Genomic DNA, 16,105 nt, shown 5'->3' with positions numbered 1-16,105 from the left:
TCTATGACTTAGCAAACGGTGATCATTTTTCTATTATAATGATTTTGATTTTTTTTTATAATTTGTTGATTATTACACTGTATGGTTCATTTATTTGAAACATCTAAATTTATACATATTTCAATACATAAGTTAGAATCACTGTTTCTTTTTTAATATGGTTTGAAAGTTATCCTGAGCTTAAGCTTGAGTAAAGCGAGGTACTTTGCCTGCAGTGCTTGCTCTCTTAGAGACAAAAGCAAACAACGTCGTGCTCTATGGTAGGCAAATAGATCTTCTGCTTTGTTTTTTCATCAAATTCTATTACGTTTATATTTCGTTTTCAGATACTAAAATTAGGTGCCGATAATATAATTCGATAAAAAGTTTTAGGAACAAAATTAGAGAGCAATTAAACCTAAACATCACATACCCGTAATACAGTAATATTATACTTAAACAAATATATAATATCTAATATAATTCTTAACTAGAAATATTATTAACATATAACATATTAATAAAATAATATAATAATAATAATATATAATGCTATATAATAATAATATTTAAATATAATAATATAAATATAATATAATAATAATAGTTATTTAATAGTTAGAAAATAATACAACAATAACATAATATAATAATATTAAATATAATAAATATAACAATATATAGTAATGTTTTATATTATTAAGCTTAATATATTATAAGGGTAGTAGTAACCCTAAATATAATAATATTTAATGGGATATAATAAAACCTATACTAAAAACACAAAATATTCAAAATGTGTGGCATAAGAACCATTAATTAAAATTAGATATAGCTAATATATAATCTTAGGCACAGATAGGGTTTTAGGAGGGGGCAACCCCTCTAATTCCGGCCCATTTAAAAACATATAAAAACGTTCTTCAATTTAAAAACATTCTTTAATTTTATTTTAGAAATTTAGGTTTACATATCTAATAAAATAATAAAAGTTAGAGAAATAATATAAACCACAATATCATTCAATAATGATAAAAAACTCAGCTTAAGACCTTAGCATAGGTTTTAAGGACTCAGAGTTAATATTAATTATCACAACGCAAGAAGAACAACCCACATTATCATTTGAATAAAGAGAAAAACCTTTGTGTTCTGCATATACTTTGTGAATTTTTTTCATAACAAAGGTGAATAGACAAAATTAAGAGTTATTTTTGTGCGACAAAATTAACCTAATTATTAAAAGGAAGAATACAAAAGCTCAATTCGCACGCTGTGGGATAGGAATATTCCAATGGGAGAATATATAAATCCTCTTCTAAACAGGTAAACGGCGATCTATATAATTTAAAAATACTTCTTCCAAAAAAGTAAACAGCGATATTTTTTATCTTTAACTTGGTGCATTCAAAGAATAAAGATTAATTTAAAAATGTTCATTCGGAAAAAGCATGAACATGAATCAAGAACTCAAATTTCAAGGTACAAATGTATGCATTGATTATGACTAAAATTAGCAACATTGTTTTAAATTGAATAAAACGGTCCAACATTTTTATAACCTTAAAAAATTTATTATAGCCTTAGGCCTTAGACCAACCTTAAAAAAGATTGGTAATCAGATTGCATGCTTCTGAGATGTCATTCATGGATACTTTGAAAAGAGACACAAAGAGTAGAATACTTTATGAAATTTTCATCTGCTCTGCCTCTCACCCTCCTTCTCTCTATCAATTCTTCGGATAAAAGACATTTTTAAGATAAATTTGGATTGGTTCTTAGGCTCTTTATGTGGCAGTGTTGCCAGATCAAGTCTTAATTACAGTTTCCTCACTTTCTCAGGCACTTTACAGCCAAATTCGTCGGCGTATTAAAGAAGTCTAAGTTACTCTAGTTGACAAGTGCCGATTGTTTCTTCCTTAAAAAAAATCGATTTTTACATCAAATTTAGCCATATCAAAATTATATTGTCCCAGGTGTCCACCCAGTCTTTCCCTTGTGGTAGGGCTAGCCCTCCTCTTTCCCCATTCTTAAAGAGGGTTTGTGATAACCGGCAAAATTTCGATTTCCTTTTATGGAATTCCAAAAAAATCATTAGGAATATATTTCACGACTAAACTCAAAGGCATAATTTGAATTCAAAAATGCTATGTGTCACAGACAAAATAACACGGATCTTTCTTTGAAAGGAAATGTACTTTGTCTTCATTTATAAAGGGCCAAGCAACAGAAGAAGATCTTTTATTATCTAAAGTGTCTTTTTGTTTTAGAAATGTAAGACTATTAAAACTGTTACCCCCCTCCCTTGTCTTCCTTAAGCTATACCTTTTTACACAACTCAACACACACACAGATCGAGCCCCCGAAACTCACCAACCCCACTCAATTCAGCAACGGCAAAGTTAAACTCTAACTTACTTTACTTACTGACTTAAAGCTCCAGCTCCTGGTGGTCTAGCGTAGAGAGAGATTTGACTCTTCGCCTCCATTCCGAACGGTTTTGCGCAAGCGTAACTGCTTCTTGGAGATCAGTACCAACCATGGAGAGGTACTGGCTAAGGCTGTCCCTCCATCTGAACCGGGGTTTTCCACGGGGGCGCTTCCAGCCATGTTGAGGGGGATCAAAATTGAAAATTCTGCTGGCGGGAGCTTCTTCTGGCATCCGAATTAGTGCCCAAACCACCGTAGGTTTCTTACGGCGAGCTGACGAGAGTTGGGGGTCTGATCCGTTGGTGTCAGCAGTCGGATATTTGAGACGACGTCGATCCTTTTGATTCGTCTTAGGAAGTTTGTTTGGGCCATATCTATGGCATCACGAACAGAAGCAGCAGCCGGCCAAGTTTTAGCACCGTAGTTTTAGCACGTGCGTTACGGTCGTGTTATAAATCCGCATTTTCGTTTTTCGGATGATGTTGGGCTTTGACCACAAGGAACGGCATAATCGAGCCATAACAGACGCAGCTTTCGCGATGCGCAACTGGACTTCCACTTCAATTGAGCCGTTATCCGAGACGGTAGATCCAAGGTAAGTAAAGGGCTTGACAGCTTCAATAGTGCGTCCTAATACGTTGAATGGTGGTGAGTTTCCACCAATTCGGTGAGTTTCCACCAAATTCGGAATTTCCTGCCGGGTCGATGATCATTATTTTTGTTTTCTGCCAGCTAATATGTAGCCCCACTTTCAGGGCTTTTTCCGACAGCGTATTGAGAGCTGCCTCGAATTCAGCTGCAGAAGTGCATATCAGGGCAATATCATCTGCGAAGTCGCGATCGGCTAGGACTCTATCGCCATATTTCAGTCCGAATTGGAGCCGATTCGTGGTTTGATCCATGAAATAATCAGTCACCGCGGTGAAAAGTTCAGGAGCAGCAACACAGCCTTAATTTACACCAGTATCTATTTCGAATAGTGGGCTTCGGCGAAAAATAACATGGACGGAGCTTTTTGTACCATTTTAGAGCGCCTTGAACAGGCGGCAATATTTATCAGGGAGACTCGTTCGCTTTAGTATCAGCCAAAGGGACTCACGGTCAATCGAGTCGAAAGCGGCTTTAAAGTCAACAAAGGCATATATGCTGCACGTAGGAACTCACGAGCTTTCTCGATGACCTGGTGAACAGTGTATATCTGGTCGGTCGTGGATCTGCTGGGTATGAAACCTGCTTGCTGAATCCGGTGGCACTTACGAATGAACTGGATACTTTTATCAAGCAACGTCGTGGTGAATAGTTTGCCAGGCACTGATAGTAGGGTGATTTCTCTGTAATTCGAGCAGTCGCTACGGCTACCTTTCAGCTTCCATAGAGGAAGGATTATCCCTTTATTCCATTCTTCAGGTATCAATTCGGTTGACCAGACGAAGGAGAACAGCATGTGAAGCCAAAGTAGCATTGCCAGTCCTCCGAACTTTAGCAGCTCGACGGTGATCCCACAGATTCCCGGTGCCCTATTGTTCTTCATTCTCTGCAGGGCATTTTGTATGTCTTCTACAGAAGGAAGATCAGGCTCAGGTAGATTTTTATATGTTGTTTGCTGAGTGGATACAGTTAGGTTGGGGTCAACGTTGATTCTTTGGGCGTTTAATAGCTTTGCTAAGTGCTCCCTCCATCGATCAAGTTGCGCGTTTTCATCTTCTAGCATTTCACCAGAGACCAATTTAACTGCGCCTATCTGTGGTGGTTTTCCATCGCTAAGGTCTCTGACAAGCTTGAAAAGCAACATAACGTCACCTTTTCGTGCCGCATCTTCTAGCTTTTGTATCGACAAATTGTTGTTTGTCACGGTGAATAACATTGTTTCTAATCCCGTTTAGTCGTCTGTAGGAGGGCATATCTCCGGCCAACCGTGTTTTCCGATGTTGTTCAATGATTTGCAGTGCTTCTTGCAATAGCCAGGGCTGCTTTGAATACATCATACGACCGACGGTATTAGTGGCAACCTCTAGTACATCCTTTTTGTAAGTCTGCCAGAACGTGTCCGGGTCAACAAGTGTATCCAGGCATTCAAACCTGTTCTGAATTCCAGATGAGTAGTTTTGGTGAAATGCCTCAATTTTTAGTTTCTGGGTGTCTAACTTTGGATGGCACCGTTCTGAAGGCTGGGCTTTGAGACCCAGGCGGAAGTTCACGGCAACTAATCGATGGTCTGTATTCCCTATCTCAGCGCCACGATATGTTCTACAATTCGTAACTGATGAGCGCCATCTTGGTTGACTATGCTATAGTCAATCATCTTCCACGTTCGCCCATCGTTGCTATACCATGTTGGCTTATAGATGTCTTTCCTGGAAACAAGGTGTTGACAATGACCAATTCGTGCATAGCGCACAGCTGGAGGAGTCAGGTCCCATTTTCATTCAAAGAGTCAGGGATAACCGGTCCAACTACAGATTTAAAAATCCCGCTGGGGCTGGATACAGTTGCATTGAAATCGCCCACCACGGCCGAAACATCGTGAGGGGAAATCCGGGATAGAGCAGACGTCAGAGCTGAGTAGAACTTGTCTTTTTGCCCTCTGGGGAGACATTCGTTAGTGCGTAGCACACTATAATCGACATCTTCCCAAGCTTGTGGTTGAAGCGGGCAGTGAGTAGTCTATCCGATATTAAGTTGTGGGATACGAGGCATTTCTTTGGCTTTTTGTTTAGGAGCAGGCCTACACCGCTGCTTCTACTGGAGGTTTGACCCGACCAAATCATACTGTGACCTGTACTGGCGATTTCTTCATCGCCTGATCCCGTCAAATGTGTTTTTGTCATTCCAAGTATGTCAATCCCACATCTCGACATCTCCAGCCCTAGAAGGTCTTTGGATCTCGGGTTATTCATGGTTAAAACATTCCAGGTGGCTATTCTCAACCCACCTTGGTCAGCAAGGCTCAAAGGAGGTCCGAGGGCGTGCCGAGGTCATAATAAATTAAAACCAATAAGATCAGAGGCTTGAGTAACATTTCTTTTCATTGCAATTATTTTCAGGAGGAGGGTCGCAAGCCCAACCGTCCCTAGGCCTGGGTTCTGCTTAAGAAACCCTGGGGTGGGTTCCACCCGCACACATGAGGTTGGAGCGGCTCTGTTCGGAGCGATTAGTTAGGGGTTTAAGCCCCATATCCAGTGGCACGTGGTCAGCAAACAAAGTTTGCATCCTTCCGGACGAGCTCCATTCACCTCGGTACATAGTATAGTTAAACTCGCTATAGTTAAATTCCTATTTCGAAGGAGGCAAAGTAAATTCGAAGTGATGCCTGCCATGTTTTGAAAGCTACAGTATCTTCCTTGTAATAAACGAAACAAAAGAAGAAAAATAAACAGAACGTAAACAGAAAAAAAGATAAAAGATAAAGATTCCTCAGAATCATCACTGGCGCATAGGGTATCAAATCGACGCTTCAGGTACTGGGTCTTTTTACAGAAACAAGTAGCAAGCCTGTCGCTCAGCCTTGCCGCAGTAGGAATAGATTATTCGGCTCCGCTCTGCGAAACATAGCATAAATCCACTGCGCTACCATTGGGTTATTGCCGAAACAGTGATCAATTTCCTACTTCTTTAACAAAAAAAAAACGAGAGTGGCCACAAATTCAACTCACACACCATGCTCAGAAGACACTGAAATTGAAGATATCAAAAGAGTTTTCCTACTCTCTTTGCGCGAACAAATAGTACCTCTGAGAACATATAAAATGTATTTTGAATCGGGACAAAGGGCTTTATGTGCCCTTAGATTGATTGTGCCCTTAGATTGGTTGTGCCCTTAGATTGATTGATTATGTGCCCTTTCATAAGCCGTTTCTGGAGATAGTTCAGAGGGAGTTAAGTGACACTGTTTTCATCTTCATATATTCAGACCACCTCCTAAACTAAGCACGTCGGATTGTCAACTTGACTTTTTGAATTGCATCATGCCTCCTTTTCTCACATGCACGAATTTTTGTAAAATGGCGCTTTTAATTCGAAATGATGCCTGCTATGTTTCGAAAGCTACAGTATATTCCTTGTAAAAGACGAAAAAAAGAAGAAAAGTTAGTGATTATTAACAAAAAAGAACTGAAAAGTTATTTTCTAATCATGTTTCGTTCTCTATAAAAGTTACTACCATTTAAATTATCACAGCTACCTTCCCATCTACACAGAGATGATATATACATCTACACCTTCCATCTGCACAGTGATACACCTACACAGATACGAGAACAATCAATACAGCAGGTCATGTTTGTCAAAACAGCTAGTAAACCTTACCAGCCAACCAGTCGGTAAAATGTGGCAAAAATACCTCCTGCTGAGGCTTACAAATTTTTTACAAACTTCGTAAATGTCGAAAAAATCCTGTATTGAAATACATAATTTTGGGTTGGGTTGAAATACAACTCAACACAAAAATATTGGGATGACAGATGCAAGATAAAATACTTACAAATAATTACAAGCACAAGAACTGCGGTTGCAAAGGAGGCAACTCCAAGGAACATGTTACGCAAATTAATTGCTGTGTATTCTTCATTGTAAGCTTCGCTTGAATAAGGCACTAGTAATGGAGGTAAAACAAAGCCGAGAGCTATTCCAACCTACAAAGAAGAAAAATTGAATTCTAAAAATACGGTACCACAAACTTTACACCTTGGCCTTCACATAGCTCTCTTTGAAAAATTCATACCAGAGCACAAGACCGTTTATAGGGGGGGTTAAAGTTTGTCTAATTTTTGAGTCAAATTGGTCAAATATTGCTGAAATTCCAAAGGAATTTATTGGATTATTGCTCAAGGAATCTGCCGGAGATTCGATCAGGGAATCTACTGAAACTTTAAAGAGGGAATGTGTCCGAACCCAGCTCAGGAGGCATACCAGAATTTGACTCAGTGCTCAATTTGATCAAAAAATCTACCAGAACTCTCCTCATAGAATTTACAAAAATTTGGCTCAAATTATTTGTAAGAATTTGGCTATGCAAGGTACCACAACTTGGTTACCAGCATTCAGTTTTGAGAATCAACAGAATTTTGTCTTGTGAAATTTTCCTCAAGGAATCTATGGGAGTGTGGCTCAGAAGATCTATTAAAACTTGTCCCAGTAAATTGAATAGTTGTGGAATCAGGGAATCTGACAGAATTTGCCCCAGAGAATCTACGAAAATTTAGCTCATAAAGTTTACAAAAGTTTTGCAGTTTAACGGAAAGTATACATTCACAACTAACAAGGCTTAGCCAAATACAGAGCTTACCAGAATAATTCTTGCACAGAGATAGCAAAGTATAAAGCACTATCCACTGACTAATTATACATATAAGATCCAATCCCCCCCCCATCATGGGCGTTCATAAGCTGAATTCCAGGGGGGGGGGCAAACCTCGTCTAATTGGCACTTTTAATGCTATAAAATAGAAATCTCAGAACAAAAATATAAAAATAAGGCAACATCATTCAGCCAGGGGGGGGGGGCGCGATCCCCCCCCTGCCCCCCCATATGGGCGCCCATGCCCCCCATGTTTGTTTGTCCCTTCCCTATTTTAGAACCATCTAATTTGCGATAATACTATTACATTAATATTTCAAAACAATTTAAAAAATATATTAAAAAGTATTTATATAGAAACTAAAAATTACTACTACTATATTATTACTACTAAAAATTACTAAGAAACTAAAAATTACTACTATAACAAACCAAAACTACCACTACTAACTGAGGTACGTATGGGGTTGCTTGGTAATTATACCGTCGAAACAGATTGAGATTGATGAAACTAAAATTGACAATAATTGCTTATTTTTTTGGCTTCTAGATCAGGATATTATGTTGTTTTATTGTGTATGAATTATTCATTTAATTTTTTTCGGTACACGGTTTCACCCTTCTACTTATTATAGAATTTACTTGTTTTTTTTTATTATTTTTTATTATTATTATTTTTTTTAGCAACACACATCTCACAAGCGACGCTTTTGGTGTGCTACCGATTGATTTTGTCTCTTTTATTATATATATATATATATATATATATATATATATATATATATATATATATATATATATATATATATATATATATATATATATATATATATATATATATATATATATATATATATATATATATATATATATATATATATATATATATATATATATATATATATATATATATATATATATATATATATATATATATTTCCTCCGAAAGGAAACTAAGTTCTTCGAAATCTCCCCAAAAATTAACGTCAACTAAAAATTAACGATTTTTAGTTCGTGCTAACATTCGTGTATTTATGAACATAAATTTTAGAGGATATTTTGGAGAACCCAATTTTCATCCGAAAGAAAATTGTATTCTGTGAATTCTCCAAGAAAATTTAGTCAATGAAAATTAACAATTTCTATTTCTTGTTAACGTTCATGCATTTACAAACGTTAATTTTTGAAAAGATTTCAGAGAACCCAATTTTCATTAGTAAGGAACTTCGGCTCTTCAAAATCTCCTCTTAAATTAAGTCAAAAACCAATGATTTCTAAGTCGTCTGTTCGTGCATTTACGAACGTTAATTTTTGGGAAGATTTTGGGTAAAAGCCATTTTTCAGTCTGGGAAACTAGGGTAAGCTCCAAAAAAAAATTTGGGATAATGGAAGCACTACGTCAGACCCACAAACGACAAGAGAAGCAACTCTACAATAAGCATTTATCTAACAAATTTTCTACCAAATTATCTAACATTATCAAACAAATTTTTCTAAAAAATTTATCTAACATTATATAAAAAATTTTCGAACAAATTATCTAACATTATCTAACAAATTTTTCTAACAAATTTATCTAAAATTATCTAACAAATTTTCTAACAAATTATCTAACATTATCTAACAAATTTTGAAACGAAGGTTGTGACATATTGATGGAAAAATCAAGTTGACCTCCCAGAAAAAAAAACTGTCAACACCATCTAATAATACCCAGTAAAATCCTAAAGCTGCAAGTAATGTCTTATTTCACTCAGTTCCACTGTACTCCTCATGGTGTTAGTTTTATAGGCTACTGGGCTAGTTTATTTCCACTGAGTATATATTATCTGTAGCAATACTAGTTTTTGTTTCCAAAAAGGGACATTTTAGAGCATTATAGGTATAACTCTTCTTCTTCGGCATTTTCTCCATTTTCTTCGTTTTCAAAGCCAAATCTCTGATGTATACTACGTTTTTTGACGTAAATAAGTACACTTCACCACTTTTTTTTAATAGTTTTTATATTTTAATATTAAAATGCCTATTCAACGTTCCATAATTTGTAATTTGCTTGGTATAAGATCTTAATTGTAACTCTGCGTCCTCATTTGGCGCTTTCTAGTTACCTGACGTATTCTAGTATAAGATTTTAATTTGAGCATTGTGTTCTTATTTGACGTTTTCTAGTTACGTGACTTTTCCTAGTAGAAAATTTTAATTGAAACTTTGTCTTTCTTCTTTAACGTTGTTTAATTACCTGACGTTTTCTAGCAGAGGATTTTAATTGGAACTTTGTGCTCTTATTTGACATTTTCTAGTTACGTGACGTTTCCAAGCATAAGATTTTAATTGAAACTTTGTGTTCTTGTTTGACGTCTTTAGTTTTTTTAGACGTAGACATTTTTACTTTAGCAAAAAAAAACATTCAACAAACATCAGAAACAACTAGACAACCATATTAAGATTAAGAAAAAAATCCTGTTGGTGGCTGTATCTTCTAACCGCCCTTTAATCAAAAATAAATAAAAAACAATAATAATTATTAATAAATTCTTATTTTTTCAAAAGAAAGAAGGTAAGGAAAAAAAAGTCAAAGAAAACAATTTGCATTGTCACACTCTAACCATCCTCCCCCTATCCTTCTTCCACCCCCTTCCTTCTTCCTCCCCCTTCCCTGGATAAAAATAAAAAAATTAGGATAAAAAAATTATCCTTCTTTTTCAAGAAAAAAGTTCTTTAACTTTTTCTTAAATGAATCTAAGTTATCGGCCGCTCCAATACTATCCGGGAGACTATTCCATACCGAAACACCTATGTTCCGTAAAGCAAAACTTGACCTCGTGTCAAGGTCAACATTTCGTGTAGAATATTCATGGTAGAGAGAATTGCGGGAAAATACATTCCAAAAGTACTCAGGAGATAACATATTCAGACACTGATAGACAAACACTGATAACTGATGATCATCTGCTGCCCAACATTCAGAATGCCAAATATTTTGTAAGATTGGGCAGTGCTTTCACAGTGGCACATCTCTCCGAGTACTCTGATTGCTTTATTCTGAACAATTTGTATCCTTTTATAGTTGCTGATGAAATTACTGGCCCATACCGAGCATCCGTACCCAATATAAGGGTCTACAATAGCGCTGTAAATGAGCTTGAGGGTTGACAGAGGAAAGGTATGCTTCAGCTATCTGACGTATTCTGGCAGAAGATTTTAGTTGGAACATTTTGTTCTTATTTGACATGTTCTAGTTACGTGACGTTTCCGAGTATAAAATTTTAATTGAAAATTTGTGTTCTTGTTTGACGTGTTTAGTTACCTGACGTTTTCTAGCAGAAGATTCTAATTGGAACATTGTGTTCTTATTTGACATTTTCTAGTTACGTTACGTTTCCCAGTATAAGATTTTAATTGAAAATTTGTGTTCTTGTTTGACGTGTTTAGTTACCTGACGTTTTCTAGCAGAAGATTTTAATTGGAACATTTTGTTCTTATTTGACATTTTCTAGTTACGTGACGTTTCCAAGTATAAGATTTTAATTGAAAATTTGTGTTCTTGTTTGACGTCTTTAGTTATCTGACGTTTTCTGGCAGAAGATTTTAGTTGGAACATTTTGTTCTTATTTGACATTTTCTAGTTACGTGACGTTTCCGAGTATAAAATTTTAATTGAAAATTTTTGTTCTTGTTTGACGTGTTTAGTTACCTGAAGTTTTCTAGCAGAAGATTTTAATTAGAAGATTGTGTTCTTATTTGACATTTTCTAGTTAGGTTACGTTTCCAAGTATAAGATTTTAATTGAAAATTTGTGTTCTTGTTTGACGTCTTTAGTTATCTGACGTTTTCTGGCAGAAGATTTTAGTTGGAACATTTTCTTCTTATTTGACATTTTCTAGTTACGTGACGTTTCCGAGTATAAAATTTTAATTGAAAATTTGTGTTCTTGTTTGACGTGTTTAGTTACCTGACGTTTTCTTGCAGAAGATTTTAATTGGAACCTTGTGTTCTTATTTGACATTTTCTTGTTACGTGAGTAGAGATGGGGGTCCGACTCCGACGCCCACAATACCCCTTCGAATCCCGATCCGGACACTTTTTTTAAAAATTCCGACGCCCACACCAAATAAGGGCATAGCCTCCCTAGGGAGAATGATTGCGTAATCGGTCAATGACCTCTTTTTCCAAGGTCGATTTATTTGTTGTTTCTATGCGCAATAACTCCGGGACGTAGGTTGCACATGCACATTGAATTCTAACGGGAACAGTGTTATTGATCTAGGACTCGAAGGGGAAGTGAATTTCCGAGAAATTGATTGCGTAATCGATCGCGAATGTCATGGTGTCCAGAAATAGTATTTGTTGTTGTTGCTCTCGCCAATGTTATGACATTCCCGGAAACAGTTAGATCACGTGTTTCCTTCTCAGCCAATCAGCGAGTCGGATACATCCTCCTTCTCAGCCAATCAGAGGCCTGGTTACATATGATTTTCCCCGTTACATAACAATTCACCCTTGAGATTTCGTATATAACGGACATGCAATGTGATTCAATTATCAGAAAGTATTTTGACGCTGTGTAAACAACAATGGATAAATTTAACTCTTTATAAGCATTGACAGCCGCACTTTGCAACGTAAGTACATTTTTTATTTTCAAACGAATTTTCCATGGACATCCTCCAGTATATTAATCTAAAACGTAAATATTTTCCTTTACCCCAATTCCCCCCCTCCCCAAACCATACGAACATCATTATAATCAAAGGAAAACATAAAATATATTCTGTTACCCTCAAAACCTAACCCCATCCCCCTTTGTTTTACAACCAAAATTCTCGCAAAAAGAAATAATTCTCTTTTCGTTAAAGTTTGACTTTTCTCAATTGTGATCTTTTCTCAATTGTAATCTTTTCTCTAACTGAGACATCCATCGCTCTGTTGTTATTAGCTTGCTCTGGTTTTGACACAAGACTCCAGTGTGTGGCTATAATTAGCTATCACCCTTTCCGGCTTACAAACGCGGTCACCGGACCTCTTTCTCCGTCAAAATTAAATACATAAAATCTTTTCTTTTACCCTCACAACCTAACACCCCCCCCCCCTCACCGTTTTACAACAAAACTCTCGCAAAAAGAAATAATTATTCCTTCGTTAAATTTATGCAATTTTTTCAATTGTAATCTTTTCTCTGAGACATCCATCGCTCTATTGTTATTAGCTCACTCTGATTTGACACAAGGCTCTCCGGTGCGAGGCCTAAAATTAGCTGTCACCCATTTCCGGTGTGTTTACGAACGCAGCAGCCAAAGTCAAAAGGAACTGTTTCTCCTGTCAAATTAAAACGCTTTCATGCAGACAATTGCAATTTATTAAGCGCAGGCATATACAATCTCTTTTTGTTCGCACCGATGAAATCTCTTTATTTTCAAATTAAGATCTAACAATATATTTAGGAAATTGGCGAAAGGGGGGGAGGGGGCCATGCCTCAATTCTATCGCCATCATTGTAAGGTGAAAACAAACTGTTTCTTCGCGTGAAAAGTAAGGGGGGTGAGTTTAAGAAAAAGATACATTGCTCTATTATGCGTAAATTGAATAGCATTTTTACCATATCTTTCGCTGTGGGGAGGGGATATTTTTCCATGTCTTTTCTCAGGGGTTATTTTCCGTGGGGGTTATTTTCCGTGGGCTGTTTTTTCTGGGGGTAGGGTAAATACCAGCTATCGTAAAAGGATATGGAAAGATAAAAAAAAAGCGTTAATACTTTAAATGCATCAAACAAGGCATGTTCAATACAGATTAAAACCAGAAAAGAACAGAAATGCCTAAAAATAAGAAACTAGGCTGACTTATATAGCCCGGCTTTTGAATGGTTCAGTGAGTTGTAATTCTCAGATTCAAAAAAAGGATGCAATTAGTATATTTCACGAAATTTTTTACGTTGTGCTTTCTTAGTGATAAATGCCTTTTCTAGACAAAATTATAGTTAATAACTTTCTTTCTGTGAAAAGGGGGCAAATTATTTTGAAACTAATTTTTTCTCTTCTTTTTAAGGCCAATTATGAAGAATATATGGCGCCGCTGCCCGCTAATAAAGCCAGAGATGACAAGACAGCCTCATCAGTGCCAGCCCCAATGCAGCCTGGGTTTAAGTTAAAGAGAGAGTGGACGGCTTCTTATAATATGGTGAACCCTGCCGAAGCTATGCAAGATTGTGAAATAGCCGGCCCAGTCACACAAGAACATAGCGACGTCGCCACGTCCACCCTCCAACACACGTTACCTGGACCTGGCCCAGTCGCGCAAGAACATAGCGACGCCACCCCATCCACCCTCCAACACACGTTACCTGGACCATCCGGCACCCAAGCTCATAGGGATTATGCAAATGTGAGCATTTTTTCCTACCTTTCTATTTCTTCATTTTTCAGTCTTTTTCAATCCCAATATAAACATATCTCTGTGAGATATTAACCCCTATTACATATCTAAATGTAATTTTTTATGCAGAGAAACCGCTCTTTTTCTAATCTTTGCTATCGCTTCGATATTTTATAAGCGAATATTTTTAGGTAATTTCTATTAATAATCACTGCCTTTGAAACTCAAAATGCTATTTTTTCTAATCTTTACTATTTTCTCTATTGCTATCACATATATTTTTAGGTACCTTTGAAACTCCATGAATGCTCTTTTTCACATAATTTTGAGAGAGATTATCCCATCTGTCACACATTGTCGTTCTAATTTACACTGAATATTTCTATTGTGCCATGTTTCGCTCTTACATAGAATAAAAGAGCTCCAATGTCCTAAAATATTAATTTTACAGACAATTTGTTCTCCGCTATTTCAGAAAACACAGAATTACGCAAAGGCCATTGAAACCGTGATTGACTAAAAACCGCTAATGTAAAACAGGGAAAGGAGATGCCAAAATTATTTATAACCTCGCGCAGGGTGCTTTATGTCAAAACATAGCGGTTTAATGCATAAGAAGTGTATGGGGAAAGTGACTTAACAATTTTCAACATTTTGAAGTTCAAACTCGTTCATCTAACCTCCATAATTTACAACTCATGTGTTCACGGAACCTGTAGAGCGGACTTAGAAATATTTCAACTTTTTTTTAGACATTATGTAAATGCCCGGGACCCGCGGAGCCGGTGGGCCGGGGAAGCGTTGTGGGAAGCACTGCGGGTCCAAGAAGCGTCACAGGGGTGCGCCACGAGTCAGGGAAGCGTTGGGGGAAGTGCCACGGGTCCGGGAAGCGCCATGGGCTCGAGAAGCATCGGGGGAAGCGGTGCGGGCCCCGAGAAGCGCCACAGGGATGTGTTGTGGCACCGAAAAGCGCCATGGGTCAGGGAAGTGCCACAGAGGTGCGTTGTGGCTCCGAAAAGTGCCACGGGTCAGGGAAAGCGCCACAGGGGTGTGCCACGAGTCAGGGAAGCGTGGGGGGACGCGCCGCGGGTCAGGGAAGTGCCACTGGGGTGCACTGTGGCTCCAAAAAGCGCCACGGGTCAGGGAAGCGTCACAGGGGTGCGCCACGAGTCAGGGAAGCGTTGGGGGAAGTGCCACGGGTCAGGGAAGCGTTGGGGGAAGTGCCACGGGTCAGGGAAGCGCCAAGGGCTCGAGAAGCATCGCGGGAAGCAATGCGGGCCCCGAGAAGCGCCACAGGGATGCGCTTTGGCTCCGAAAAGTGCCACGGGTCCAAGAAGCGCCACAGGGGTGCACTGTGGGAAAGTGCCGCGAAAAAAAAAAAAATTTGAACACTTTGAAAATAAACGAACAAACTGTCGCCTTCCGTTTCATATCATAGATTATCTACAGTTGAATTAACCAAATGTTATTAAGCAATAATAATCCAAATTTTAAAAGCAGTAGGGGTGATTTGAACACTTTGAAAATAAACTATTTTTTCATTTGTAGGTTGTCCTGGTTCCATACTCCCCATCTCCCCCCTGCTCGTCAGTTGGAGAAGGAGAGGAGGCACATGTGGAGCTCCCCAACAATTCACTATGGGATGATTTACATCAAATTCCAGATAATATTGACGACTTTCTAGATGATTTTTTAACTAATTTAGATAATAGCACAGTTGAGCTGGTAGACTTGAGTCAAAACACATTGAAATTTTTAGAGGATTTTACAGGGAACCCCCAACCCGCGTATCCCAGCACGACTCCACTTCAAACAACTGAAGTGGAGCATAGCCCGGATATTATTGAACAACTGGGGGGAGGGGGTAATATACACGCGGGGGAGGAGAATACAACTCTCCCAGACTTTCAGCTGTCCAGCAGAATTTTAAATAATATAGTTGTTTTCACTGCAGCGTTTGGGGATCCCTTTAATACACTAATGGCGGGAAATTTTGTTTTTGACCCTATAGAAATTGTACACAACTATGTA

At 37.6% G+C, this 16,105-nt stretch overlaps 1 protein-coding gene across 3 annotated transcripts in view; it reads right to left on the bottom strand.

Annotated features, from left to right (window-relative positions):
* The window catches only part of HisT (Histamine transporter), a 90,299-nt gene that overhangs the window by 17,185 nt on the left and 57,009 nt on the right, over positions 1-16,105 (bottom strand). For all 3 annotated transcript variants that reach the window (XM_089098453.1, XM_089098454.1, XM_089098452.1), the window contains exon 4: positions 6,890-7,040. In XM_089098453.1, coding sequence (XP_088954579.1) covers positions 6,890-7,040 — 151 coding nt within the window. The remainder of the gene's footprint in view (positions 1-6,889; positions 7,041-16,105) is intronic.

The sequence above is a fragment of the Artemia sp. Qi Xiang Cuo genome, chromosome 12, assembly GCF_049724085.1.
Source record: "Artemia sp. Qi Xiang Cuo chromosome 12, ASM4972408v1, whole genome shotgun sequence".
NCBI classification, from domain to species: domain Eukaryota; kingdom Metazoa; phylum Arthropoda; class Branchiopoda; order Anostraca; family Artemiidae; genus Artemia; species Artemia sp. Qi Xiang Cuo.
The sequence above is the reverse complement of the archived record's forward strand: the minus strand, read 5'-3'. Positions and strand labels throughout refer to the sequence as shown.